This window comes from Mesoplodon densirostris, chromosome X (assembly GCF_025265405.1).
Source record: "Mesoplodon densirostris isolate mMesDen1 chromosome X, mMesDen1 primary haplotype, whole genome shotgun sequence".
NCBI classification, from domain to species: domain Eukaryota; kingdom Metazoa; phylum Chordata; class Mammalia; order Artiodactyla; family Ziphiidae; genus Mesoplodon; species Mesoplodon densirostris.
The window spans coordinates 6,363,227-6,389,730 of record NC_082681.1 but is presented as its reverse complement, the minus strand read 5'-3'; the positions used below and the strand labels follow the sequence as shown (position 1 = coordinate 6,389,730).

The 26,504-nt window shown below is 47.7% G+C and overlaps 2 protein-coding genes across 3 annotated transcripts in view; both read left to right on the top strand.

Moving 5' to 3' along the window:
• Positions 1 to 21,872, top strand: part of TMEM185A (transmembrane protein 185A) — a 34,920-nt gene extending 13,048 nt beyond the window's left edge. For both annotated transcript variants that reach the window (XM_060086977.1, XM_060086976.1), the window contains 6 exons: positions 7,426 to 7,602; positions 9,768 to 9,975; positions 15,029 to 15,112; positions 18,245 to 18,421; positions 18,951 to 19,074; positions 20,266 to 21,872. In XM_060086977.1, the coding sequence (XP_059942960.1) occupies positions 7,426 to 7,602; positions 9,768 to 9,975; positions 15,029 to 15,112; positions 18,245 to 18,421; positions 18,951 to 19,074; positions 20,266 to 20,510 (1,015 nt within the window). In that variant the 3' untranslated portion in view covers positions 20,511 to 21,872. The remainder of the gene's footprint in view (positions 1 to 7,425; positions 7,603 to 9,767; positions 9,976 to 15,028; positions 15,113 to 18,244; positions 18,422 to 18,950; positions 19,075 to 20,265) is intronic.
• Positions 21,873 to 22,522: 650 nt separating this feature from the next.
• LOC132481468 (heat shock transcription factor, X-linked-like) lies at positions 22,523 to 25,077 on the top strand. Its single transcript, XM_060086375.1, has 3 exons — positions 22,523 to 22,682; positions 22,893 to 23,458; positions 24,397 to 25,077. The coding sequence occupies exons 1-3, from the start codon at positions 22,523 to 22,525 to the stop codon at positions 25,075 to 25,077; spliced, it is 1,407 nt and encodes a 468-aa protein (XP_059942358.1).
• Positions 25,078 to 26,504: the final 1,427 nt, after the last annotated feature.

Genomic DNA, 26,504 nt, shown 5'->3' with positions numbered 1-26,504 from the left:
ATTTATTCCAGTGGAATCTTGTTTAACACTAAAAGGAAATGAGCTATCAAGCCATGAAAAGACATGGTGGAACCTTAAATGCATACAGGCACACCTCGTTTTATTGCGCTTTACTTTATTGCGCCTTGCTTTATTGTGTGTTTTTTTCTTCCAGTTTTATTGAAATATAGGTGACATACAGCACTGTGTAAGTTTAGATACAGCATAATGAGTTGACTTACATACATCATGAAATTATTATCACAGTAAGTTTAGTGAACATTAATCATCTCATATAGATACAAAATAAAAGAAAAAGAAAAAATATATTTTTCATTGCGGTGAGAACTCTTAGGATGTACTCTCTTAACAACTTTCATGTGTAACATACGGCAGTGTTAATTACATTTATCATGTTGTAAAATACTTGTCTAATACTTAATTATTTTATAACAGGAAGTTTCTACCTTTTGACTGCCTTCATCCAATTCCCCCTCCCTTAACCCCCACCTCCAGTAACCACAAATCTAATCTCTTTTTCTATTGGTCTGTTTGTTTTTGAGGTATAATTGACCTACAACATTATGTTAGTTCCTGGTGTACAACATAGTGATTCTATATTTCTATACATTCTTAAATGATCACCACAATAAGTCTAGTTACCATCTGTCACTATTCAAAGATATTATATTATTTTTGACTATATTCCCCACACTACATTTCATACCCATGACTCATTTATTTTGTAGCTGTAAGTTGTACTTCTTAATCTCCCTCACTTATTTCTCTCCTCCCTTCCTCTCCTCCCCTCTGGCAACCATCTGTTTATTCTCTGTATCTATGACTCTGTTTTGTTATGTTTGTTAATTTGCTTTTTTAGAGTCCACATATAAATGCAGTTATACAGTATTTGTCTTTCTCTGTCTGACTTATTTCACTTAGCATAATACCGTGTAGGTTCATCCATGTTGTCACAAATGACAAGATTTCATTCTTTTTTGTGGCTGAGTAATATTCCATTACACACACACACACACACACACACACACACACACACTCCACATCTTTTTTAAACATTCATCTATCAATGGGCACTTAGGGTGCCTCTATATCTTAGGTACTGTAAATAAGGCTGCAGTGAACATAGGGGTACATATATCTTTTTGATTTAGTGTTTTTGTTTTCTTCAGATAAGTCCCTAGGAGTGGAATTGCTGGATCACATGGTAGTTCTATTTTTCATTTTTTGAGGAACCTCTATACCATTTTCCATAGTGGTTGCACCAATTTATGTTCCTGCCAACAGTGCACAGGGATTCCCTTTTCTTCACATCCTCACCAACACTTGTTATCTGTTGTCTTTTTTTTTTATAATAGCCATTCTGACAGTGTAAGATGTTATCAAACTAGACTACTTTCTCATACCATATACAGAAATGATTAAAGACTTAAATGGATTAAAGACTTAAATGTAAGACCTAAAACCATAAAAATCCTAGAAGAAGACATAGGCAGCATGCTCTTTGACATCAGTCTTAGCAATATTGTTTTGGATATGTCTCCTCAGGCAGGAGAAACAAAAGCAAAAATGGGACTACATGCATTGAATCTTTTGAATAATCTGACGAGTATGGTAGGCTAAATAATGTCCCTCAAAGATGCCTACTTCCTAATCCATGGAACCTGTGTATATTACCTTCTGTGGCAAAAAGGTGAATATTATCTTATATGGCAAAAGATGTAATTAAGTTAAAGATCTTAAGATGGGGAGAGTATTCTGGATTATCCAGGCAGGCCCTAAATGCATTCAAGGGTTTCCATATAAGAGGGAGGCAGAAGGAGATACTATTAGGAGGAGAAGGCAATGCGATTGAGGCAGAGAAAGAGATTTGAAGATGCTGCCCTTCTGATTTTGATGATGGAGGAAGGGGCCCAAAGTAGTGCAAGGAATGCAGCTCTAGAAACTTGAAAAGGCAAGGAATGGATTCTCTCCTAGTCTCTGGAGACATGGCCCTGCTGACACCTTAGTTTTAATGTAGTGAACCCCATTGTGGACCTTTAGCCTGCAGAACTATAAGAGAATAAATGTGTATTGTTTTAAACCATCAAGTTCATGGTAATTTGTTATAGCAACCATAGGAAACTAATAGAGGATGTAAATTTTAACAATATTGAATTTTTTAATCTATAAAAATGGTGTATCTCTCCATTTATTTAGATCTTTAATTTTTTGGAGTATGAAGTATGAAGTATGTTTTACATGCAGTAAATTTTACCATTTTTTAGTGCACAGTCCTATGAGTTTTGATAAACCCATTCACTTGTGTAAGCACCACCCAAAGATAGAGATACAGAAAAGTTCTTTAATTAATTAAATTAATGTTCTTTAATTTAATAATCTTCTTTAATGTTAGGTTTCAGAGTATGTCTTGCACATATTTTGTTAAATTTATCTCTAAGTATTACATATTTTGATACTGTTGTCAATGGTAGTTTTTCATAAACTGTTAATTTTAAATTAAATCAAGAAATTTAATTTTAAATTAAATCAAGAAAGTTGCAGTAAATGATAGTTTTTTTTTTTAAAGTGTCCATTTTCTCATTGCTAGCATATAGAAATGCAGTACATTTTTTGGTATATTTACCTTGTATCCTGCAACTTTTGCTAAATTCACTTATTAGATTTAGTAGCATCTTTGGTAGAGTACTTAAGATTTTCTACATAGACATCATGTTGTCTGCAAATATCAGATTTACTCCTTCCTTTTGAATCTTTATCCCTTTCACTTCTTTTTCTTGTATTATATTTGTGGCTAGGACCTCCAGTACAATGTTGAATAGATGTATTGAAGTGGACATACTTGCCTGGTTTCCAGTCTTAGGGGGAAGGTATTTAGTCTTTAACCATTAAGCATTTTAACTAGGTTTTTTTCTAGATACTCTTCTAGCCCTAATTAGTTTAGAGCTTTTATCTTGAGTGAGTAGTGAATTATGTCAAATGTTTTTTCTGGAACTATTGAATAATCATATGGCTTCTCTTTTTCATTCTATTAATACAGTGAGTTACATTAATGGATTTCCAATGTTAAGTGAAACTTGCAATCCAGGCTAAACCACACTTAGTCATAATGTAATATCAAACCACACTTAATCATAATGTAATATCCTTTTTATATATTGCTGGATTCAATATCCTGTTTCTTAGGGGTTTTGCATCTGTCTTCGTGAAGGATACTGGTATGTAGTTTTCTTTCTTGGTCAGGTTTGGGTATCAGGGTAATGCTAGCTTCATAAAACACACTGGGAAATGTTCCCCTCTCATCTTTTTCTGCAAGAGTTTGTGAAAAATTGGTACTATTTCTTCCTTATGTGTTTGGTAGATTTTGTCTGGCCCTGACATTTTCTTTGTGAGAAGGAGCCCAACTGCAATTTCAGTTTTTAAAATAGATATAGGAATATGAATATTTCTTCTTGTGTGAACCTTAATAATGTCTTTATTTCATGAAATTTATGTGCATAAAGTTGTTCATAATATCCACTTCTAATCCCTGTAATGTTGGTAGGATTTGTAGTGATGTCCCTGCTTTCATTCTTTGTATTGTTAATTTGTGTCTACTGTTTTTTTTCTGATAACTCTAGGTATAGGTTTACCAATTTTCTTGAACTTTTCAGAAAACAGCTTTTAGTTTCATTGATTTCTTTTTTCTTATGTGGACCATTTTTACAGTCTTTACTGAATTTGTTACAATATTGTTTCTGTTTTATGTTTTGGCTTTCTGACCGCAATGCATATGGGATCTTAGCTCCCCGACCAGGGATCAAACCTGCACCCCCTGCACTGGAAGGCGACGTTTTAATCACTGGACTGCCAGGGAAGTCCCTAGTTTCATTGATTTTTCTCTAACATGTTTCTTACGTAGTTCATTGATATATGTGTGTATATTTATTATTTACTTCCATCCATTTAAAAAAAAATTCCTTCTCTTCCTAGTTTTTTAAGGTGAATCATAGATCATCGACTTGAGAACTTTTCTACTTAGCATTTGATGCTGTAAATTCCTCTTAAGTATTGCTTTAGCTATATCCCACATATTTTGGTATGTTGTGTTTTCACTTTCATTTAGTCCAGAATTTTAAAATTTTTCCTTGCGTTTTTTTTTCTTTTATCTATGGATTATTTAGAAGAGTATTGTTTAATTTGTAAGTATTTTGAGAATTTTTCAAATATCTTTATGTTATTGATTTTTAGTTTAATCTCATTGTGCTTAGAGATTTACTTTGTATGATTTCAGTCCTTTTACATTTGTTGAGGCTTGTTTTATGGCCCAGAATTCAGTCTGTCTTGGTGAATGTTCCATGTGCACCCGAATTTGCACTTGAATTTGTATTCTGCTGTTGTTGGGAGGAATGCTTTATCAATATCAATTAGGTCATGTTGGTTGATAGTGTTATTACAAATTTGTATATCCTTAGTAATTCTCTATGTGTTCTATCAGTTACTGAGAGAAAAGTGTTAATTTCCAGTAATAGTTGTGGATTTTTCTGTTTCTCCTTAATGTTTTAATTATTAATGTTTTCTACGTGTATTTTGAAGCTTTGCTATTAGGTACATAAATATTTATAGTTGCTAGATCCTCCTTCAACACAAATCACCTCTTTATCATTATGTATGCTCCTGTTTGTCCCTGGTAATATTCCTTGTTCAAAAATATATCTTAGGGCTTCCCTGGTGGCGCAGTGGTTGGGAGTCCACCTGCCGATGCAGGGGGCGTGGGTTCGTGCCCCGTTCCAGGAGGATCCCGCGTGTCATGGAGTGGCTGGGCCCGTGAGCCATGGCCGCTGGGCCTGCGCGTCCAGAGCCTGTGCTATGCAGTGGGAGAGGCCACAGCAGTGAGAGGCCCGTGTACCGCAAAAAAAATAAATAAATAAATAAAAATTAAAAAAAAAAAAAAAAAATATATATATATATATATATATATATATATATATATATATATATATATATATATATATACATCTTAACCTTATATTGTGGTGGGCAGAATGGTTCCCCCAGAGACATCCAGGCCATTAAGCCCTGGAACCTATGAATATGTTATGTTACACGGCAAAGGGGATTTTGCAGATGTCTTTAAGGTTACAGTATTAGTTTTTATTGCATCCGTGACAAATTACCACAGATTTAGTGTCTTAAAACTACACAAACTTATTATCTCATAGTTCTGTAGGTCAGAAGTACAGGTACAGCATGGCTCAGTTGGATCTTCTGTTTAGAGTCTCACAAGGCTGGAATCAAGGTGTCAGCAGGGCCCTGTTCCTTTCTTGAGGCTCTGGAGATTAATCTGCTTCCAAACTCATTTGGGTTGTTGTCAGAATTTAGTTCCTTGTGGTTGTAGGGCTAATGACCCCATTTCCTTGCTGGCTGTCAGCTAGGAGTTATTCTCAGCTTCTAGAGTTGGCTTGCATTCCTTGGCTCATGACTCCCTTCCTCCGTCTTCAAAGCCAGCAAAGGCAGGTGGAGTCCTTCTCACTTTTGGAATCTCACTGACTTCCGCTTCTGCCTTGTCTCTCCTCTTCTGCCACATCTCTGACTTACTTGTATGCCTTCCTCTTCTGCTTTTAAGGGCTCATATGATTACATTGGACACAACTGGATAATCTGGGATAATCTCCATATTTTAAAGTTGGCTGATTAGTACCCTTAATTCCATCTGCAAAGTCCTTTCGTGGTAGTATGTAGATTAGTGTTTGACTGAATAACTGAGGACAGGAATCTTGGGGAACATATTTAGAATTCTGCCGACCACAGTTGTGGACTTTAAGATAGGAAGAGTATCCTGGATTATCCAGGTGGACCCAATCTAATCAATGAGCTCTTAAAAGCATAGCACTTTCTCTGGAAGCAGGAGCCATATGGCAAAAGAAGTCAGAAGCATGAGAAAGATTCGATATGCTGCTGCTGGCTTTGAATGTAAAGGCCTATGTTCTTCTCAGAGAGAGAACTCTAGGACCTAAGGGCAGCCCCCAGCTGACAGCCAGCAAAGAAACTAAGATCTTAGCCCTACAACCACCAGAAACAGGATTGCCAACAACCTGAATGAACTTGGAAGCAGATTCATCCCAGAGTCACCTGAGAAGAGCCCACCCAACTGACATCTTGATTTCATTTATGAGACTCTGAGCAGAGAAACCAACTAAGCCTGTCTGGACTTCTGACACACACAACTGTGAGATAATAAATTTGCATTCTTTTAAGGTGCTAAGTTTGTGGTAATTTATTATAGCAGCAATAGAAGACTAAAACAGATATTAATAAAGTCACTCTGACTTTCTTCTGGTTGGTGTTTGCCTGGTATAACTTTTTCTGTCCTTATTATCTATCTGTCACTTTGTAGATAGATAAAGTAGGTTTCTTAGAGATAGCATATAGTTATCTTGCTGTTTTAAATCCAGCCTGACAATCTTTGTCTTTTAATTGGTATTTAGACCATTTATATTTCATGTAATTGTCAATAGGGTTGGGTTTTAACTGCCTTCTTACTGCAGTCTGGAAATTGCCTCCAGGCAGTAAGCTGGGGCATTGATAGAGTTTATCTCCTTTGTTTTCTTTCTTTCTGCCATCACAGTCCTTCACTGCCTGTTGTTCACTGTCTGAAAACATGTTGTTTCATATATTTTGTCCAGTTTCTTGTTTAAGGTGGGAAGGAAAACTCTATCCCTCTTACTGTATCAAAGCTGGAAGTAGAAGTCCTCAACAGTGTAATTTCTAATTAATATTTTGAAAACATCCTCTTCATGAAGTCCCTTTTATGTGAAATATGAGTGTATGTTTGTATGTATAATTCAGTCACAAAAAGGATAATACATATACTAAAATATTACTATATATAAATATGGCAGATGGCTACCTGTTTAAAAATAGAATCAAATAATTAGTCAGTGACAGAACTTGACCATATCCTGAACCTGTCAACTTTTTTCAGTCTCCATGTCTTGATGGCTAGTTCCTTCTGCTTGGAATGCTTCCTCAGCTCATATCCTTTCCTGCCTGGCAGCTTTCCATGTATCTTCCAGAACCAGCTCCAGGGTCATCACCTCTCTGCTTCCCAGTCCCCCCAGACAGAATCCATATTTCCTCTTCTGGGCTGCCATCACACTGTACCCATAGAACCATTATGGCACATGCCATGCTGTGTTGTAAGTATATGTTTCTGTGTGGACTCCCTCCTACCAGGAAGCCCTGGAAAGCAGGAAACTTATCTTACTCTTCTTTATATTTGTCTTATCCTCTAACAACAGTATGTCTTCTACATAGAATTTTTGATATATGATTACTGAATTAGTGACTCTTTTCATGTGCTAGAAAGCAATGCTGTTATTACTCCTCATTTTAATATCACATATTTGTAAATGTGAATCCTCTTTAATCATTTTGCTTTTCTCCTAGTAAATTCCTCATCTATGCCTGTCTGCTGCTGTTCTCTGTGTTGCTGGCCCTTCGTCTGGATGGCATCATTCAGTGGAGTTACTGGGCTGTCTTTGCTCCAATATGGCTGTGGAAGTTAATGGTCATTGTTGGAGCCTCGATTGGAACTGGAGTCTGGGCACGAAACCCCCAATATCGGTAATACTGCTTTATAAAACCTTTTGGTCTCTACTCTGAGCGAGGGGGGCAGTATCTTGTTTTTCACTTTATCAAAAGTCAGGACTATTTTCTTTTCTACCTCTCTGAGGTTTTATAAGAACTATAATATAGGCAAGCTGAGTTCTGTTCTAAGTTTTTAAAAATTAAGTGTTTGATATCCACTTTTTAACAAATGCACTGTTATTTTAGGTGCTTAAGTTCCTAGCCAGCCTACAAAAGCTTAAGTAATCTAACATGCATCCAAAATATAGAGCTGTTATACCATGCTAGACAAGGACGTATAAAACCATCATGTTTGTAGGAGCAGTTCTACAAACCACAGTTCTAGCTTTGGCCATCAGGGATATATCCTTCTCCACTCAGTCCTGGAACTGGGTCTCCCCTTGTCCCAATCTCCTAGTCCTGGGGTTTTAGGACTGTTAGTGTGGAGGAGTCAGCTTGGCCAGGAAGCAGTTAGGTCCTGAGACAGGAAAAGGTGAGACCCAGATGCCGTGAAGGAGAGCAGAGCCTTGGGGGCCGGGCAGAGGCGTACCCTTTACCTTCACCCCCCCTCCCCTCACACCTTTCTTCTTGGATGGTCTTCTTCTGGTCCAAGTTCCTGTCGTGAGCTCACTCCGGTGTGCAGCCTGGTGCTGCTGGGGCCCACAAGAGTCTCTCTGCTCTCCCTCACAAAGTTTGGAACTTTGGAAAGGAAAAGGGGGGACTTGAGAGTGAGGGACTGTTCTAAACCATCACCAGGAAGATGAGGAGTGAAGAAATGCCAGGTCGGCAGGTGGGGAGAGAAGAGGGGGACACGTGCAGCTGCTCGTGTGAGAAAAGTGTAGAGGTTGGGACCATCTCAACTTGTTTAAATCTTTGTCATGAACTTTAAAAATGAGATTTAGATCGAGTAAAATATGTTACCGCATACATATCTAAGAACTTGAAAATAGCTACACAAAGAGCCCTGGCAGATGGGGGACATTCATGTGTAGCTTAGATTTTTTAAGTTCTTAGATTTTTCTTTTTTAACATTACCTGTGTGGCCATAAATCTTTTATTTTTTATGAGGTATTTTCAGATATCTAATGTTTGCTACTCAAAGAATGAAAAGTTACATAGCTAAACATTTTAAGTTCCACTAGTTATTTAGAAGCTCTCTGAGCTTTTCTCTGTTGGTTAAATTTAAGATTCCTTTCAAGATTCCCTTAAGAAAAGGAATTGTATGTGCATAGTTGAATGTCCTGAATGTACAGACATGGTCATTCTAGTGGCAGTACTGTCCAGTGGAATTGTTGGATCCTATAGGAATAACCACTGACCTCATTTTCTCTGTGTCCTAAACTTACAAGTATTTATCACCAACATGACACATCACAAATGTTCATCTATATTTTGAGTGAAGCACTGTCAGCCTTGCAAATGCATTGTTAAGCATTTTCCTGATTAGTGGCCTTATTATTTTTTAATTGTTAACCTATTAAGTCCAAGCATGATCCTTAAGCAGCTTTAACTGATTTAAAGAACAGTTTTAATGGCTCTTCTTGTATCATCTGCAGGTGTCAATTCATCCTAATGGAATAGAAAGGAAAATAAAAAGGCATTCACAATTTTATTTGCATTTTAAAATAGCACCTAACAGCAGTTACTGTATTTTCTTGAAATATAACACACACTTATTCTTAAAACTAGAGCTATTTTGATAGTATTGCATGAAATGTGATTTACATGGTTTTTAATTCATTGAGAGACAGGGATCATGAGATTTAAGGGATATTTGTCAGTTTTTAGCAGTAGAAGCAATCAGCTTAAATAATCTTGGAAGTAGATGAATTTAAAGTTATGAACCAAAGTGTTTATGTGCACTGTCAGGAAATAATAACTGTGGCTGTTGCTTCTGAGAATATCTTTATTCAGTTCAAAGTCTAAGTCTGGTTTGGTTGTAAATGTTCATTTCTTGTCCTGTAGTAGTTCTTTGATGTTTGAAAGATTGCCTATTAAGGAGGAATGTTAATTTAGCTCCTACCTGACTTTCCTTTGCCTTTTGTCAAATTTACAAATACAGTCCTTAGTATCCACATAAGTTGGTATTTGCCCTGAGCTGCTTGCTTGTTATGGAGATTCCGAACTGAGGGTGTTTTTTTTCTCCTTCTGTCCTTTTCTAGAGCAGAAGGGGAAACGTGTGTGGAGTTCAAGGCAATGCTGATCGCGGTGGGCATCCACTTGCTCCTGCTGATGTTTGAAGTGCTGGTCTGTGACAGGATCGAGAGAGGCAGCCACTTCTGGCTCCTGGTCTTCATGCCGCTCTTCTTCGTTTCCCCAGTGTCTGTGGCAGCTTGTGTTTGGGGCTTTCGACATGACAGGTCACTGGAGGTGAGCTTTCGTATATTTAAGAAGGTTTTAAAAAGCAAAATCTTTTGGTCAGTTATTGTAATGGAGACTTCTTGTCCTTTGTTAGGAAGAGGTTGATCACTAATGCTAGATCATGGTGTATAAGGAAACGAAAGATGATGGAAATAATCACGTTTCTCTTTCTTGACTTAGAACGCAGGTTTTTCACCGAGGCCATCAGGCTTCTTCCAGCTTCACGTCTTTCCCTGCCCACCTGGATCAGCCAGCTTCTCCTGAGAAACAGAACCAGTAGGATAGATGTAGATGTAGATATAGATGTAGATGTGCAGATAGATATACACATGAGGAGGTTTATTTGAAGGAGCTGGCAAGTTTGAAATTGATGGCGCAGGCTGGCAGGCTGCAGACTCAGCAGGATTTCTCCCTCTCCAGGAAACCTCAGTTTTTGCTCTTCAGGCCTTTTAACTGATTGGATGAGACCTACCCACATCATGGAGGAAAATCTCCTTTTCTTAAAGTCAGTACCCTTACAGCAATACCTAGATTATTGTTTGGTTAAATGACCGGGTACTACAGCCCAGCCAAGTTGACGTGCAAAACTAACCTGCACAGCATCTCAGACCCCATGACCAGCACTTTGTCTCCTCCCTGGTTCGCTTATCCTGATGGGCCTATATGTTCATTTAGTGAGCATTTATCAAGTAGTTACTATGCGCCAAGCCCTCTTGGCCTAAACATAAGGGATACACACACGAATGAAAAAGCAATACTAGCAATGCTAATAATAGTAATGAAAATAATAGCAGATAATATTTATTGACCACTTGCTGTGTACCAGGCCTGGGGCTGGGTGCTTCCATGCAGTAGGATCTCATTGAAGATCTGCAACAACCCCGTGACGTGGCTGCACTTGCCACCCCTGGTTTCCAGAAAGGGTAGGGAATTTTTTCCTGGCCGCTTATCCAGGGGCAGGGCCAGGGTTCCATTGCAGGCAGCTCAACTCCAAAGCCCATGCGCCAAACTGCCCAGAAGCTGAGGGCCCACAGCCGGGTCCAGAATGGCTCAAGGGGGGAAACTGGACACTGTGGATGCCGTGTTGAGCTGCGTGGGTCGAGAGCAGAGGAAGAAGACCACAGTTGGTCCGAAGGGAGAGTGGGAGCCGGTGGGTGGCAGCTCAGGGTATGTGAACCTGGCGAGGGAGGTACCCACAGTGGGAGAGTGATGGAGCCAGGCCCCGGGGCACCAGTGGGAACAGGGCCCCGAGTGACAGGAGCAGCTGTTCCTGGCACGGGGAGAGGGACTCCTCAGCCCTGGTCCGGGCGGCCGTGGAGGGAGGGGAGCCCTGGGGGCCCGCTCTCAGCCTCCCTGCACTTGCCCTCCCGCTTCAGAACCTCTGCCCCGCCAGGTCCTCCAAGAATTTGCTCCTGAACTGGCCCACTCTGTCTGGCGACCTCGCTCTCTCATCTGAAAGGGAAGACAGAACAGCAGCAGCAATACCCCCTCAGGCCTCTGTTTGCCTCTCGTGCCTCTTCCTTCCTCACAGAAAGGCTCTGGGAAGCAGTGCGGCAGGGACCCCGCATTCCCTGCTCTGGCATGCACTCCCCGTGGCCTGTGGCCTCATCTGGGGGCCTCTTGAGCCCCCATCTTGTCTGGCCACTGGCCGCTCTGTAGCTCCTGACACCCCTGGTCACTCGACCAGTCTGGCCACCTCTGCCTGCGTTCAGCTCCTTCTCTGAAGCATTCTTCCTGCGTCCTTGCACGTTGCTGTTCCTTAGGGTTCTGGTCCTGGGCATTTTCTGTCCGCACTGTGCACATTTGCTCTGGATGATCTGGTTCATACTTGCTGCCTCCGCTGCCACGTACGTGCTCCCACTTCCTGAATTCACATTTGTAAACTCCGATTTCTACACGAGCTCCAGACTCCTTATCCAGCTTCCCCTGAATCTGCATTCCCTGTATTGGTCGGAGCCACCATTTCCACCCAGTCACACTTACCTGTCTACTTTGTGCCTCTGTTGCTTTGCGTTTTTCTCTATTATCTGAGCAAAATGAAGTGAAACCAAGCTTTAAAAATCATTTATAAAAGCTTACGTTAAACAAAATCACCGAGATCAAAGATTCTCGATTTTAGCTATTTGGGGCCGTGTTTCTCAGTGGGGGCTGGGTATGGTCTTCGCATTTTGGATAGGAAATGTTTTGCTGAACAGGACTGTGCCCTGCATTTCGGGACACTTACCCCTGACCTCTGCCCACTAAACACTAGCGGAGGTGCTCCCTCAAGTCGTTGTGACAGCCATTAGGGCCCTGCACATTTCCTAGCTCTTGTGCAGGTGAGCAACATTACCCAGGTTGAAAAGCACTGAGAAAGTTCTATAAGTACTGTCACATGAGGGCTGAGGAGGAGGTTTAAGAAAACTGAAAATTTGGAACGTTGTTTCTTAGAAAGTAAAAGCATATACAAGGGCTAGGACTATACTGGGCCTGAAACCATATTTTCCTAATGCAGTACGGTCACACTCTTGGCAATCTACCTACAAGAAGAAAGCACATGCCAAGAGTTGAGCTTCCTCTTGGTTCTTGTGTCCCAGGAGGAGTACCTACGTTGGCTAGGGGGTGACTGGGGCTAGGTTCCCCCAGAGCCCTGAAGGAGGAGTCCGGGTGAGCCAGGGTGCCCTGTGCAGGTAGGAAGGGGATGGTATTTTTCAGGCAGAGGAAATAACACATAAGAAGCCGTAGATGCAGAAGAAAGTCTGTCATGTTGAGTGGACCAGTGACTCAGATATGACTGGAGCACAGCTTTGCAAGATGCAGAGAGTCCTAGAGGTGGAACATGGTGATGGTGTCACAGCCACAGTCATATGGTGGTAATGTGAATGAAGGTACTCAATACCATTAAACTGTGGGTAAGTTTTACATTATGTGTATTTTTCCGCAGTAAAAAGAAAAAAAATGCCTGGAGCATGAAGTGTAAAGGAGGGAGCCGGGGAGGAGGGTGTCTGCAGAGAGGGATTAGGCTGAGTAAGGTCCAGTCCTCAGTCCTCAAGGTGTTGCTGAGCTTCCCAGGGCACCATAATGAGCTCACAGGGGCACCGTGGGATACCGGACATTTTTGAGGGAAAAGCAGTGAGCCCTGACATCTGCAGGGGCACCCTACGAACTACTAGCTCCATGTAGTTTACGGTTTTATTATTAGGTCGCACTACATTCATTTTGATGGTGTCATGGAAGACTCTAAGTTGTTGGCAGTCGCTGGGATGAGAAAGCAATACTGTGCAAAAATCCATACGGAGAGCAGGTGATGGGGATGGCGGTGTCTTGAGGAATGGTGCCTAGCCAAGAGGCACACACGTGCCACTAGGAATTACGTGTCATTAGGTAAGAATAGCACACACATCATATTTTTCTTTCAATTAACGTGAGGTATTTTTCTTAGATGGCTACTTAGGATAAGTACTCAGTTTAGATCTAATGACTTAAATCAGTGGAACCGTTAGGTGTTTCTTTTTGCCCAGAGGCCTCAGAAAGAATTGCTGAGTCGCTAAATGCCCTGCGAACTGGGAACTTTGGGGCAGCTCTGGGCCAGGTCACGTGGCGTCCTGTGACTTTCATCCTGTGGGCAGTGATGAGCCCTTGAAGAGCAGTGAGCCCTGGAGCCAGAAGGAGGGCCGCCTGTGGGGCATTCGGGAGCACGAGGGCCCGCGTAGGCAGGAGTAGTCGGGACGAGGGGCCGGGCTGGGGATGCTAGAGAAGTCTGCGAGGTGGAGGACAGGGCCAAGCGCCTGAGCCCGAGGGTGTGGGAAACAGAACGCGGGCTGCCCTCCTGTGTCCTGATTTGGGGAATCAGGCCGCGGCGGTAGCCCCCGGTGAGACAGGGTGAAGGCAGCAAGGTAGGGGGGGTGGGGTAATGAACTCCGTGGGGAGAAGGGCTTCCTCTGAAGTGCCTCAGGGAGAGTCGGCTCTGGGCCACAGCAGGAAGGCCAAGGTGGAGACAGGTTGGAGAAGCGAGCAGCAGGAGGTGGCGCAGGCCAGGGATGTGGAGGCTGGGTCTGCTCCCCACCCAGGGCGGGGTGAGGGAGCGAAAGCACGTGTGTTTGTGTCTGAGTCTCTACAGTGGGCAGAGAGGCTGAGTTTAAGGCTTTGGGGGGCATCACCATTTAAGGAGAGGAAAAGGCACATGAAAGGGAAGTGTCAGAGACCAGGAGGATGGCGGGGCTGCACGCTGGGATCCTGGGAGGAGGGAGCAGTGGAGGGCAATCTCCCACGCTGCAGAGACACCCTGTAGGATGCCGGCTGAAGTGGTCCGACGCCGCAGAGCTGATCAGGTGACCTTGATGAAAGCAGTTTCCGGGTGGTCCTGAGGGTGGAGGCTGGGCCACAGTGGGTGGAGCTTGGAGTGGCAGGGGTGGCCACAGGGACTCGAGTGTCCACGGTGTCTCACAAAGCTTGATGGTAACGGAAAGCGAGAGCTAGGGCCGGGAGGGGTACTGGATCAAGGGAAGGGTGGGTTCACTGGGTCTTGGGGTTATTTTGTGTTCAATGGGAATGAGTTGAACATGTTTCTGTGCTTCTGGGAAGGATCGTGGAGTGGCGGGGTTAAAGATGCGATAAAGAATCCATAATTGATGTCTTGATGTGACAGGGTCCTCGAGGAGCCAGAAAGGAAGGGGTGGGATGCAGGCTGAGTGCCAGGTACAAGAAGAAAGCAGTACAGGCATGATTAAGAAGAGAGAGAGAGATGTTTGTGGGTAGGCGCGGGACGGAAGCTGGGGGAGACCACCGGAGATTGCCTCTCTGCAGATCGCGAGCCTGGAAACAGGTCATTGCCTGGATGAGCATAAAGGGCCGAGCAGCCACTGAGCAGAGAGGACGAGGCACAAGGCCAGGGCCAGGTTTCTCCTTGACACAGCACTGCTTTGCTCCTCCTCCGGTGCTGCAAATCAGAAGGTTGCAACTGTGATATAATAAAACTTTTGCTGCATTCTAATTTGCATTGCCTTTTAGTGTGTTAACCAAACAGTTGTAGTACTGAATGCAACCGTTATTTTGTTTAACCGGTTCTTCTCTTCATTTTTAGTTAGAAATCCTGTGTTCTGTCAACATTCTCCAGTTCATATTCATTGCCTTAAGACTGGACAAGATCATCCACTGGCCGTGGCTTGTATGTAACTTTTTAAATCCTTAAATAAACTTTTCTTTTTATTATAAAAGTTATTCGTGTTTATTGTAGAAATGTCGGAAAAGACAGGCAAGCGTAGGTAATAAGATAATAATCACCCATAATCCACTGGGAGATAACATGGTTAGTGTTTGTTGTTTCCTTGTTTGGGGGTTTATTGTCTCATAAAGATAATTGAGATCATACTGCATGTATAATTTGGTATCCTGCTTTGTTGTTCTAGTGTTGTATTATAAGCATTTTTACGTGTCAATAAAAGGTTTTTATAAGCATAACTTTTCAAGTTTAATTGATGCAAAATATTCTTCAAATACATTGACGAGACTGTCCCCTCATTTCCGAATACTGAAGTTCTTACCGGTGTTTTGCAATTATAAATCATGCTGCAGCGTAGAATTTTGTGCATAAAAATCTTTGCCTGTTGTTTTTTTTTCATTGTTTTCCTAGGAAGGACTACAGAAACAGTATTACTTGGCCAGAGGGTGGGAACTTTTTGAGATTTTGAAATACAAACTGCACTGCCAACTCCCTTTTCAAAAAAGCTGAGCCAGTTTACACTCCTGCCAGGGGTGAAGTGTGAGACATGCTAGTGACCTCTTGCTTCCATTAATGGGTGTTCGGTTAAAACTGATTGTGCATAGATAGATAGAAGAATGGATGGAGAGAGATATATATATGGCAAGCTGCAAATTAGAGAAAACAGTACGGTTTCGACTAGTAACGCACAGAAAGAAGATGAGACAAAAGGTAGAAGAATTATCTTGCCTCTGGGAGGCGGGGTCTTGCCAGGGTTTGGGGTTTTCTCCCCGGCCCCACCCTGCTTGATGTGTACTTTTGTACATAAGACATTGTCTGTGATTAACATGGTTTACCTTTTTAAAAAAAAGGACAAATGTAAAAAAATATAGTAAAAAAAAGAGAAAATATTCATTTGGTGACAAGGAAGAAAATAAGGGAACATAAGTTACCTCTCTAGTGAATAAAGACAAGATCCATCCCTTCTGCCTAAAGTCTTTGATAAAACATTCATAATAAAAAATACTGTTCAGGCACCCATCTTACATCTTCAGGGTGCTGTGTCTAGACAACGATAATTGGGTTCAGAGCTTTCTGTTGTGCCATGGAGGAAACAAATCTGGGTAAGACCAAAATTTTAGTGTAAGGTGAAATCAGGAAAAAAAAAAAAAGATTAGGAATTGTGCATGTGTTTCTATAGATGAACAGAGGAATTTTTCCAGCCCCAATCCTGTGCAAGTCCCAACAGATGAGGCAGCCTGATTGCAGGTTTCCCACAGTGTTCAAGAGAAACCAGGTGAGGCTGGTCGCTAACATTCCACCCACGAGGACCAGGCCTCTAAGTGAGTCTGTTCCCAGACGTGCTTTAGGAGGAGGAACGTAAGGGGAAGCTGTGCACAGCAAACCTCCAGTCAGGAACTCCAAGTTCCTCAGGAGGATTAAAACTCATATACCAACTCAAGTCGTAGGTCTAAAAGGGAAAGGTAAAAACTAAAAAACTGTTAGAAGAAAACATAGGAGAAAAATCTTCGGGATCTGGAGTTAGGCGAAGAGTTCCCGGAAATGGCACCAACAACATGGTCTATAAAAGAAGCTCAAAATTAAAATGAAATTAATGAAAAGACAGGTCACAGGCCAGGAGAAAATATTTGCAAAGCAGATGTCTAACCAAGGACATGTATCCAAAGCATCTAAAGTACTCTCAAAACTCTAAAAGCTCAACAACCTAATTTTAAAATTGACAAAAGACTTGAACCGACTATTCACAAAGAAGATAGACATATGGCGAGTAAGCACATGACAAAGGACATCATTACCCATTAGGGAAAAGCAAATAAAACCCAGGATGAGGTACCACAACACACTCATCAAAATGGCAAAGATAAGAACCACAATACCAAGTGCTGGGGCGGACCCGAGGGACCCGGACCCTCGCCCGTCGCTGGTAAAAATGCCAAACTAGGTAGATCGTCTGGAAAACGGCTTGGCAGTTTCTTATAAATTAAACATGGAGTTACCATGTGACCTAGCAGTGCCGATCCTGGGTGTTTCCCCTGGAGAAATGTACAGCCACACAAAAACCTGGGCACAGATGTTTATAGCTACCTTATTTGCAATAGCCCAAAGCGGGAAAGCACCCACATCTCCTTCCCAGGGTGACTGGATAGCAGGCTGGGGTGCATCCATCCAGTGGAACAGCGCTCAGCCATGAGAAGGAGTGGCGTGTAGATACACGCAACAACCTGCAGGCATCTCAGAGATGTTCTGCTGATTGGGAGAAGGGAGTCCATCTCCATCACGTTCTTGCAGAGACAAAAGTGTCGTGACAGAGGACAGAGCGGTGGCTGTCGGGGGTTATGGGTGGGGCGAGGGGGTGACACAGTGATGGGAGAGCACGAGGGAGTCTGGCAGGGTGAAGGAGCTGTCCCATGTCCCGCCCGAGGCTCCACAGGTCTATACGTGTGTGCGAGAAAAGTCGTAGAACTGGACACCAAAGGATAACAGTCAATTTTACTGTTTTGTAAGAGAAGACAAAGGGACAACAGATGTACCCAAGGGGGCCATGCAGAAGGGAGGAAAGGTCACACGGGAGGAGCCTGCTGAGGCCCCCAGGACTCATCGTGTGGGCTTGTGTGTGAGGGTGAAACAAGCTCTTTTTGGTATGACAGCAACTGACACAGAACCCACCTGGGCGAGGCAGCGGAGACCGAGTGGCGGAAGCCTCCCGGCCTCGACTTGCAAGTTCACGGGGGGCCTGGGCCCCCTGCGCAGCCCGAGTTGCCAAGGAGCCTTTGGCCACAGTGCCTCTGGCAGGATGGGAAATGACTGGGAAGAGGGGATGTCCGGGTGAGCCGGGGCACGGGTGGAGGGGAGGCGGGCAGAGCCCGGGGCCCGCTGAGCGAGCTCACGCCTCAGGGCAGTGGCCGCGAGTCCCGTCACCCTGAGGGCTGCCGGGGCAACAGCAACCCCAACAGTGAGCAGCGGGTCCTCTTCCCACGCTGGCCCCATCCAGGCCTGGCACCGTCTTAAGCGCAGAGATCCAGGAAGGAGTTGGCTCTGCCTACCCTAAAGACCTTTCCTCTCTCCTCCTCCCCTTAGGTCGTGTGTGTCCCCCTGTGGATTCTCATGTCTTTTCTGTGCCTGGTGGTCCTCTACTACATCGTGTGGTCCGTCCTGTTCCTGCGCTCCATGGATGTGATCGCGGAGCAGCGGAGGACACACATCACCATGGCGCTGAGCTGGATGACCATCGTCGTGCCCCTCCTCACTTTTGAGGTAACCTTTCGGCAGAACTCTTGAGGCCCAGCAGCCTGCGCTTCCCCAGAACAGCAGCTCCCCGAGCGAGCCTGCCAACAGAGGACCACAGGACAGTCGGAGAGGCCTTTCTTTGGGGGCCTGGGGGCTGGCAGTGAGAAGTGTACCTTTCTAGCCACCCCGCATCTGAATGTATTGATTTGTCGTCTTCTAGAAGGAGAAAGTTGGATGTGGTATTTTTGTATTGGAGCCCTGTGGAGAATTGTAGAGTGGGCACTGTTGACTCCTCCAAGAAAACAGCAGCAAGAGTTTCCCAGAACAATCCTGATGTTGGAAACGTTGTAGGTGGATGGATTTTGCGTAGTCCTGAAGAGCCATATGCAAGCTCATCTTGTCCTTTCCCCCAGAATGGAGGGTTACTGTTGCCTCCTGTGGAGTGAACTTCCCCCTTATGAGACCTGACGAGGGAGGGGCAGTGCAGTCTGGCTTCAGAGAGGGTCTGTTTTCAGATGCTCCATCGGCGGAACCTCAACTGTTTCTCTTTCTTTAGATCCTGCTGGTTCACAAGCTAGACGGCCACAACGCGTTCTCTTGTATCCCGATCTTTGTCCCCCTGTGGCTTTCCTTGATCACTCTGATGGCAACCACTTTCGGACAGAAAGGCGGAAACCACTGTATGTACTCAGGCTTTCCGAAGTGCTTCAACTGTGTGTGTGTGCGTGTGTGTCCGTGTGCCTGTTGCGTGGCTGTGTGTGTGTGTGTGTGTGTGTGTATGTGGCCCCGCTTTATGAAAAGACGAGCCTAAGGACCCCAATCAGGGAGTTTCCCTGGGAGAGGTAGGACTGAAGAAGGCCTGGAATCTTCCAGGGGAACGGCGTGCTGTCAGCCTTGCTTTCGTGGCCCTATGACCAGAGGGAGGCCTGAGCGCGGCAGGCAGCCTCTCTGAGCCCACCCCCTCCGCTGCAACACGGGGACCAAGATTCCTTTTTCCCAGGGGCTCCTGAGGATGAGAGGAAAATCCACATCATCGACCGAACCCTGGGCGTCCTCCCGGTGTCTGTTTTGTCCTCGCTCTCGCCAGCGTCATTCCTGAGGTCTCCAAGTCTTGTCAGTGGTGCCCGGCTTCTCTCTCTCCCTCTCCACCTGTGTGCTGTGGTAGCCCGTTCTGCAGTGCCCTTTGACGAGGGCCCCCTCCTCACTAGACTTTGAGCTCCTTTGCATGCAGCCCCAGAGCACGCCCTTCTGGAAACTAATGCCACAGGGGGTTTTGCCCCAGGAGAGCCAGCCCTAAGCTGACGGTTTAGTGGTGTACCCAGACCGGGAGAGCAGGCCTTGGAGAAGGAGCTTTGAGGCCTGGACCAACACACGCCTGCCATCTTCCCGGACTCCTGAGGGTGATGCAGATCCTTTTCTTGGGTGACATTCTTTGTGGCACGTGTGTTTCTCATGGGCCGGGAAGACTGGAGGATGTTGACATAGTCCAGACACCGCAGATATCTGAGAGTCGTGAGAACAGTAGGTTCGCATACCAGAGGGCCCATCAGAATCCCAGGACCGCCCCCCGCCACCCCGCCACAGTTTCTGGTTCAGGAGGTGTGGGCCGGGGCCCGAGATCACATCCCTGACAGGCCCCCGGGAGACACCTGGTAGCTGCCAGTCCACGACTGCCACCTGCAGAGCCGCAGAGCTGCAGGGCTTCCTTCTTACCCTTAGTTGGTATTGAGGCCTTGCTCAGGCTTCATTATTCCCAAGACATCAGGATAAAGCACTACAGTGTACAAGGAAAAGTTCTCATTCATGAAAGAAAAGTAACCTGAAATTCAATGGAGACTAGTGTTTGAGAAAGTACATTTCTTCCTTTTCAGGGTGGTTTGGGATTCGCAAGGATTTCTGTCAGTTTCTGCTTGAAATCTGCCCGTTTTTGAGAGAATATGGAAACATTTCCTACGACCTCCACCATGAAGGTAATGAGGAAACTGAAGAAACGCCAGTTCCAGAACCTCCTAAGATCGCTCCTATGTTTCGAAAGAAGACCAGGGTGGTTATCACCCAGAGCCCTGGAAAGTATGTCCTCCCACCTCCCAAATTAAATATCGAAATGCCAGATTAGACAGCCCCTCCCAGGGCAGATCGTGAGTGGACCTGGCCCGCACTCTCTTCCGCCTTCCTCTGCCTCTCCGTTCGCCTCCCCCCACCCCCAGAACTGGAGCTGGAGCTGGAGCTGGGTCTCCGGGGACTTCCATCTCATGCCTTGTTTGCACTCAATGCCTACCAATGACTCACCGCGACAGGACACGCAGGTGACAGGTGCCTGGTTCACGCAGCATGGTGTGGGGTGCGTGTCAGTGGCTGTGGATCTGATGGAGGGAGCCTGTGGAGAGGGAAACAGTGATTTCCCCCGGGCAGGTGCCTGCGGAGCTGGCTTGGAGCCAGCCTGGATGGCTGATTAGGCCTAAGCAGGAATGGCTACACAGCTGGTTTTCAAAGTGTGAAAATTCCCATCAAAAGTGTTATTGAAAAATGTATTTTTGAACCAGGCCGGCCTGGCCGCGTAGCTCAGATGCCCCTGTTGTGGCATAGTTAGGGGACTGTGAATAGGCCTCGGGCCCCGTGTGCACCCATGCCGCCTCAGCTGGCCATGCTCCTGCCGTGGACGTCGTTTCTCTCTGGGTTTTTACTGGCCCCATTGGTGAGCCCTTTCTAATGGAGTGACTCCGTGCCTGTATAGTATTTATACAAATATTTTAGCGTTGTAATATACCGTGTGAAATCCTAGTTCTGTACAGTATATTCTGTTAAAGTATTTTTTTACAAGCTTGTACTGAAGACATACGTGCTCTGCTGCAGAAGTAGAGGCCCACTGGGGTGCCACCCCTTCATGGGACATTGCCGTTTCCCCTTCAGTTTCTCCACATGCATAGTAGCTGCTACTGCCAGAATGGCCACAATAAGCAAGAAGCTGTTTGTGCTTTTTTCTAACATGCTGGGAGTACTGACTTGCAGAAAGCCATAAAGCACGACTGGAAACGGGAACACTGGAGAAGGGTGCCGAGACTAGAAATGGCCATCAGAGTGTGCGCGTTGAGGTCTGGGGGTTTGTGTCTGCCCCCAAGCTGGGCCCATGCTTTTAGCTAGGAGGACCACGGCTCCAGGAGCTGGGGGTACAGCCACAAGTCAGAGGGAAGAAAGCAGATGCGATGGGAACAAGCAGGCCGTGAGTAAAAGAAGGTAAAAGGAGCCCTGGCATTGTCACCTGGGAGCAGGGGAGAGGGGGAGAGGGGGCAGCTGCTACTCTGTCTAAACCGGGCTCCGCTGACATCCACCGCGCCCACCGCTCCGCCCTGGCGCCAGCCTGTAGGAAGCCTGTGCTGTCTGAAGGGGGACACTTGGAATGGTGCCACCTTTCCTGCTTGGTGTATAGCAAATGTAGCCCAACCCGCTCTCTTTTCCCCCTTTAGCTGTTCAATAAACCGGTTCATCATTTTCCATGTGCACTGTGCGGGTCTTAATTTGGATATGGTCCAGGATGCTGGAAGTCCTGTCAGCGAGCACAAAAGGGAACCTCGAGCTGCCACCAGCAGCCGAGGGGAGCAGGGGTGGGTGAGCATCTCTCAGGAGTCTCCAGGGGCAGCCGGGATATGCGGTACAGAGAGGAAAGCGGGAGGCCCAGGGATTCGGCTGTTGGCGGGGGAGCACACGGCCACAATGCTGACAGCTGAGGAGGTGCCCGAGAGTGTTTGCGAGTTCCCAGACACTCTGAAGTGGAACTCGGCTTTTCAGTGGTCGTGAGGCATTGCCCAGTCACGTGGGCACTGAGTACCACTTACATCTATGCAAAATGCACTGTGATTTCTGTGTAGCTCCCCCTAGCCGTCTCTAGAGGCAGTTAACTCAGGAGGCGTTTCAGCCCACGGTTTGCAAGAATCGACAAGGAAGGCCACCTTTTGCTGGTGATGGAAGGCTTCCTGCAGGTAGCCAAGGGCCACCGATGGACCATTGCTTAAGCTCCTTAGATTCAAACTTGCTGTGAGACAGCACGCTTCTCCGTAACCACGGTAGCTGTGAGTTAAGTGGCAGGTACCTTGCCTCCTGCCGTACGTCCCCCTGAGTCCTCAGGACCCCATGAAGCATGTGCTCCTACGAGTAGCCTCGTGGGGAAGCAGAGGCTCCGAGGGTGTGAGCCAGGCAGCTGGGCACCAGCAGGTCTGTGGTGCCGGCCTTGGCATCTTCTGGCCGAGCCGTCGCTCTCACCCACTGGGCCGGGCGCCTGGGCCGTGGGCAGGTGACGTATTGGGTTTGGAGGCGTTTCTGGTTCGTGGAAATCTCAGGAAGATCCTCCAGAGTAGGGTGGGGGCCTGCCGTTTATGATGTCACGTCCTGGCTGGGCTGTGATGTCACCCCCGAGCAACCGGAGCACTTCTGTGAGGGGCTGAGCAGGAGTGTGAACCCAGGGTGCTGCCGGCCACGCTGCACTGTCCCGTTCACGTGACAGAGGCACGCGCCGCCCTCCGCATGGCTGCGGACGAGAAGGGCCCCGCCGCAGGCAGGGCACCCGGCTTCGGTGAGGCGCCTCTTCCTCCCGACGCAGCGGCTCCGGCCCTCGGCTCAGGGAGCTGCGCCCCGCAGTCCCTCGCCCTGGCCCAGCCCATGCCCGTGGGGCACCCCGACCTCAGGCTGCTGCCTGGAGAAGCCGCTTTCCAGGATTTGACCGAAGAGCCTGTGTTGGAAAGGCCTCGTTCCACCTGCGAGGCCATGTGGGAAAGCAGCCTCCTCTCCCTCCCCTTTCCCAGGAAGCTGTGGATACTTGTCAATAGCAGTCGCTTTACAGCTATTTCGTGGAATGAAGACGGGACTTGCATAGGCTTCAACACGCAGCTGTTTCAAAAGGAGGTTTTGGACAGGGACGGCCTGGACAAGGTGTTCAAGAGAGACTGTATGGAGAGCTTCGTCCACCAGCTCAATATCTATGGATTTAGGAAAGTGCGCCAGGACAAGCACATGTCCCTCCGCCTGAACGACCTCTCCACGAATGAGCGGCCTGCCGACGTCCTGAGCAAGGTAAGGAGGGCGGGGGACAGCGGGGAAGGAGCCCTCTCCAGGGGCTGAGCCGCTGGGCCCGGGGGTGGGGGTGGGGTGGGGGGCGGGTGCCAACCCCGGGGCCACCTGGGACGGCGGCAGGCGTGTCGGGAGAGCTTCCTTTAAAGGTGGTACTTGGGGACCGGCGTGATGGCCGGAGCTGGCAGTGCCGTGCGCTGTGTTGGGACGTTGTTACGGGGGGACCCGAAGCGTCTCAGCACAAGGACGTCATTTCTCTTCCTCCTCTTTTTCCCTTTGGTGTGTCTGTGTGAGATGATGCGTGTGAACTGACCCCCCTGTGGTGATCATTTCACAGTACACGGGGGCAAGGCGTCATCCTGTCCTCCTGACACGTGGGCAGTGCTGCTCGTCCCTGACATCGCAGTCACACCGGGGGACAAGGGGACACTGCTGAAATGCTGGCCCTTCCCGTCCTCCTGCTCGGGGACAAGTGGCCCGGCGGGGGGAGGGGGGAGGTTTCTGTGCCCCCTTGACTCCCATAGCTCCAGAGCATCACTTAAGTGAGGGCTCAGGTCCTTTCCTGGGAAGCAGTCAGTGTCCCCGGTCTCGCCCCAGGCGATGCTGGCCGGTGGGGGGGGGATTCTGACACTTCCTTAGAAAGCTACCGAACCTTCTTGCAGTCTCGTATCTGCAAACACCAAGTCCCCTTTCGTGGGCCTTGTACTCATACTAAGGGGCCATTTTCAGTCATTTTCCAAGGGCGAAAGGATGGTGAGTGAGCGAGTCTCGGGGATGTAAAAGCTGGGGCACAGCGTCCTGCTGGGACCGGGTCCCCTTTCTCCAAAGAGGCCTTGGGTCGGCTGCGGGAGGGCGGCCAGGGGCCCAGCCAGGCGGCTGCTGCTTGCAAGCAACTCTTTTGTGACTCGGGGTTTCCTTTTCTCTCTCAACTGCGACCTCAGTTACACTTCTACCGCAGTCCCCTGTTTAAGAGAGACTGCCCGCACCTCCTCGTGAGGATGAAGAGGAGGGAGCACACTAAACCAGCATCCGGGCAGGTGGGCGGCAAGCCGGCAGCCCTGGGGTACCTCCCGCCGCCCAGCACCTCGGAGCCGCAGGACGGCCTCCCACCCTATGCTGAGGACATCCAGGGGACCCCGAGCGACCCGGAACTCGACCATGCCTCCGCCCTGGCCAGGACTGACTCTGTCCCTCCGGCCCCTCCTCGGACAGCAGCCGAGCCCCCCGCGCCGGATCACAATGCGCCGGCTCTGGCCCCTCTAGTCCTTCTAGTTCCTGTCCCGGCAGAGGTGGCCCAGCCCGCCGAGGTCCCCAGGCTCTGCTGCGCCTGGCGTCCCACCCACATGCGTCCTCCCTGGCCTGTGCTGGGCCTGGCCGCCGCGCCCCCCCAGCTCCACAGCCAGCCCCCCCGCGCGGCTTCCGGTGGCCGCGCCACTGCCTCTCGCCCACGCTTGATGACCGTGGTGGCCGCCAGGCCTGCCGCCTCCCCTGACCTTGATCCCTCGGCCCCTGAGGGATCCCTCAGGCCGAGGGATCCCTCGGCCCCTGTGCTGCTACTACGTGGGCTCCTGCTGTTTTCCCGGAATACCTGGCCCCTCCGGGCGGCCCACAGAAGACCCTGACCAAGCAGACCCTGCAGACACATGGAGGTGGTAACGCGGCCAGAACCTTGCAGGGCAATAAAGAGCGTGGGGACATGAGAGCAATGTTTCGCCCAACCCGTGTTTGGCGCCTCCGTCCTGGGCCTGGCTGAGCAGTTGAGTCCCCTCAGCAGGAAACGATGACAGGTGACAGCCCACCCCCGGCACAGTGCGGGCACCTAGCAGACACCCGGTGAAGCCCCGCAGACGCCCTGCGTCCACTCACTAGAGAGACCCTTCAAGGGCTTGAGAAGCACAAGGAAGGGCCTGGCATCTGCGGCTTCACAGTCGCGGGGACACCGTGTCCAGCAGGGTCTTGCTTTGACAGATGACAAGAGCTCAGGCCTCCCCTGGTCAGAGGCCTGAAAAGAGCCCTTACTGTCCTGAGACGCACAGGTGTGGAGGGGACGGTCCCTGCCAGGGGCCTGCGGGTGTTCAGTTTGGGGGTGCTCTCTGGTGTCTGGACAGCAGGATTGAGGTGTGCTTTTCTCTGCGGGTCCGGCGTCTGGTGACATCTTCCTGGTTCTCTTCTCCGTGCCTTTTCGAGCTAAACATTTCCAGGGCTCCATGCTCCACCACCCTCTGGGCGCTGGGGTGTCGAGCTTATAGCGCGAGTCCTTGTGGACGAGCCCCTCTAAAGAGTGTTTGCCTAAAGGAGCAAAGGAAGTAAAGCTCTAGGGTCATACTGTCGATATGAGAGCCCCCGAGCTCAGCGGGAGGAGAGAGCGCACACAGCAGTCCACCAGCACCAAAAGACTGGCGGCTCCCTTGTTTGCACTGTGGCTGCAGGTAGAGCAGGCCCCGTGCGAAGGGCGCACTGGGCGGTGCGGGACAGGAGCGCCGTCACCCCGGGCGCTGACCTGCAGGTGCCACCCGGCCCGGGCTGCTCACGCTTACAGCCCGAGTCCCGCCGATGCGCGTTCAGCCCCTCTGTAGGGTTCCTTGACTGAGGCAGGCCTAAACTTTTAAGGAGCAGGTTGCTTTCCTCTTGGTCCTGGACTTCCGTAGGCCTCCTGACCTGGGACCACAGGGAGATGCTCCTATTTACAAACCACTTTGCCGTTCACCTCAGCCCGTGGGGGGGAACTTGCTTCCGTGTAACTCTACAGAGAAAGGGGAGATTGTGCGGACTGTAATATCAAGCTCTCTGCTTTTCACCAAAGGCGCCTTTTGATTTACGAAGTCTAGGCTGCCTGGCGTCAGTAAGAGACCAGCGGCGTACCTCTCGCCAGCGCTGAGTCCCTCTAGACTTTGCACCGCATGTCTGCGCGCTGAGCTCCCGCCCTTCTGGGCTGGGTAGAGGCGGCGGCCCAAGCTGCCGCGGGAGTAAAGGGGGCACGAGAAGGGGCTTCTCAGGCTGACCTGTGACAGCCACAGAGAGTCGCCGAACCACTCGTGCCCTGGCCACC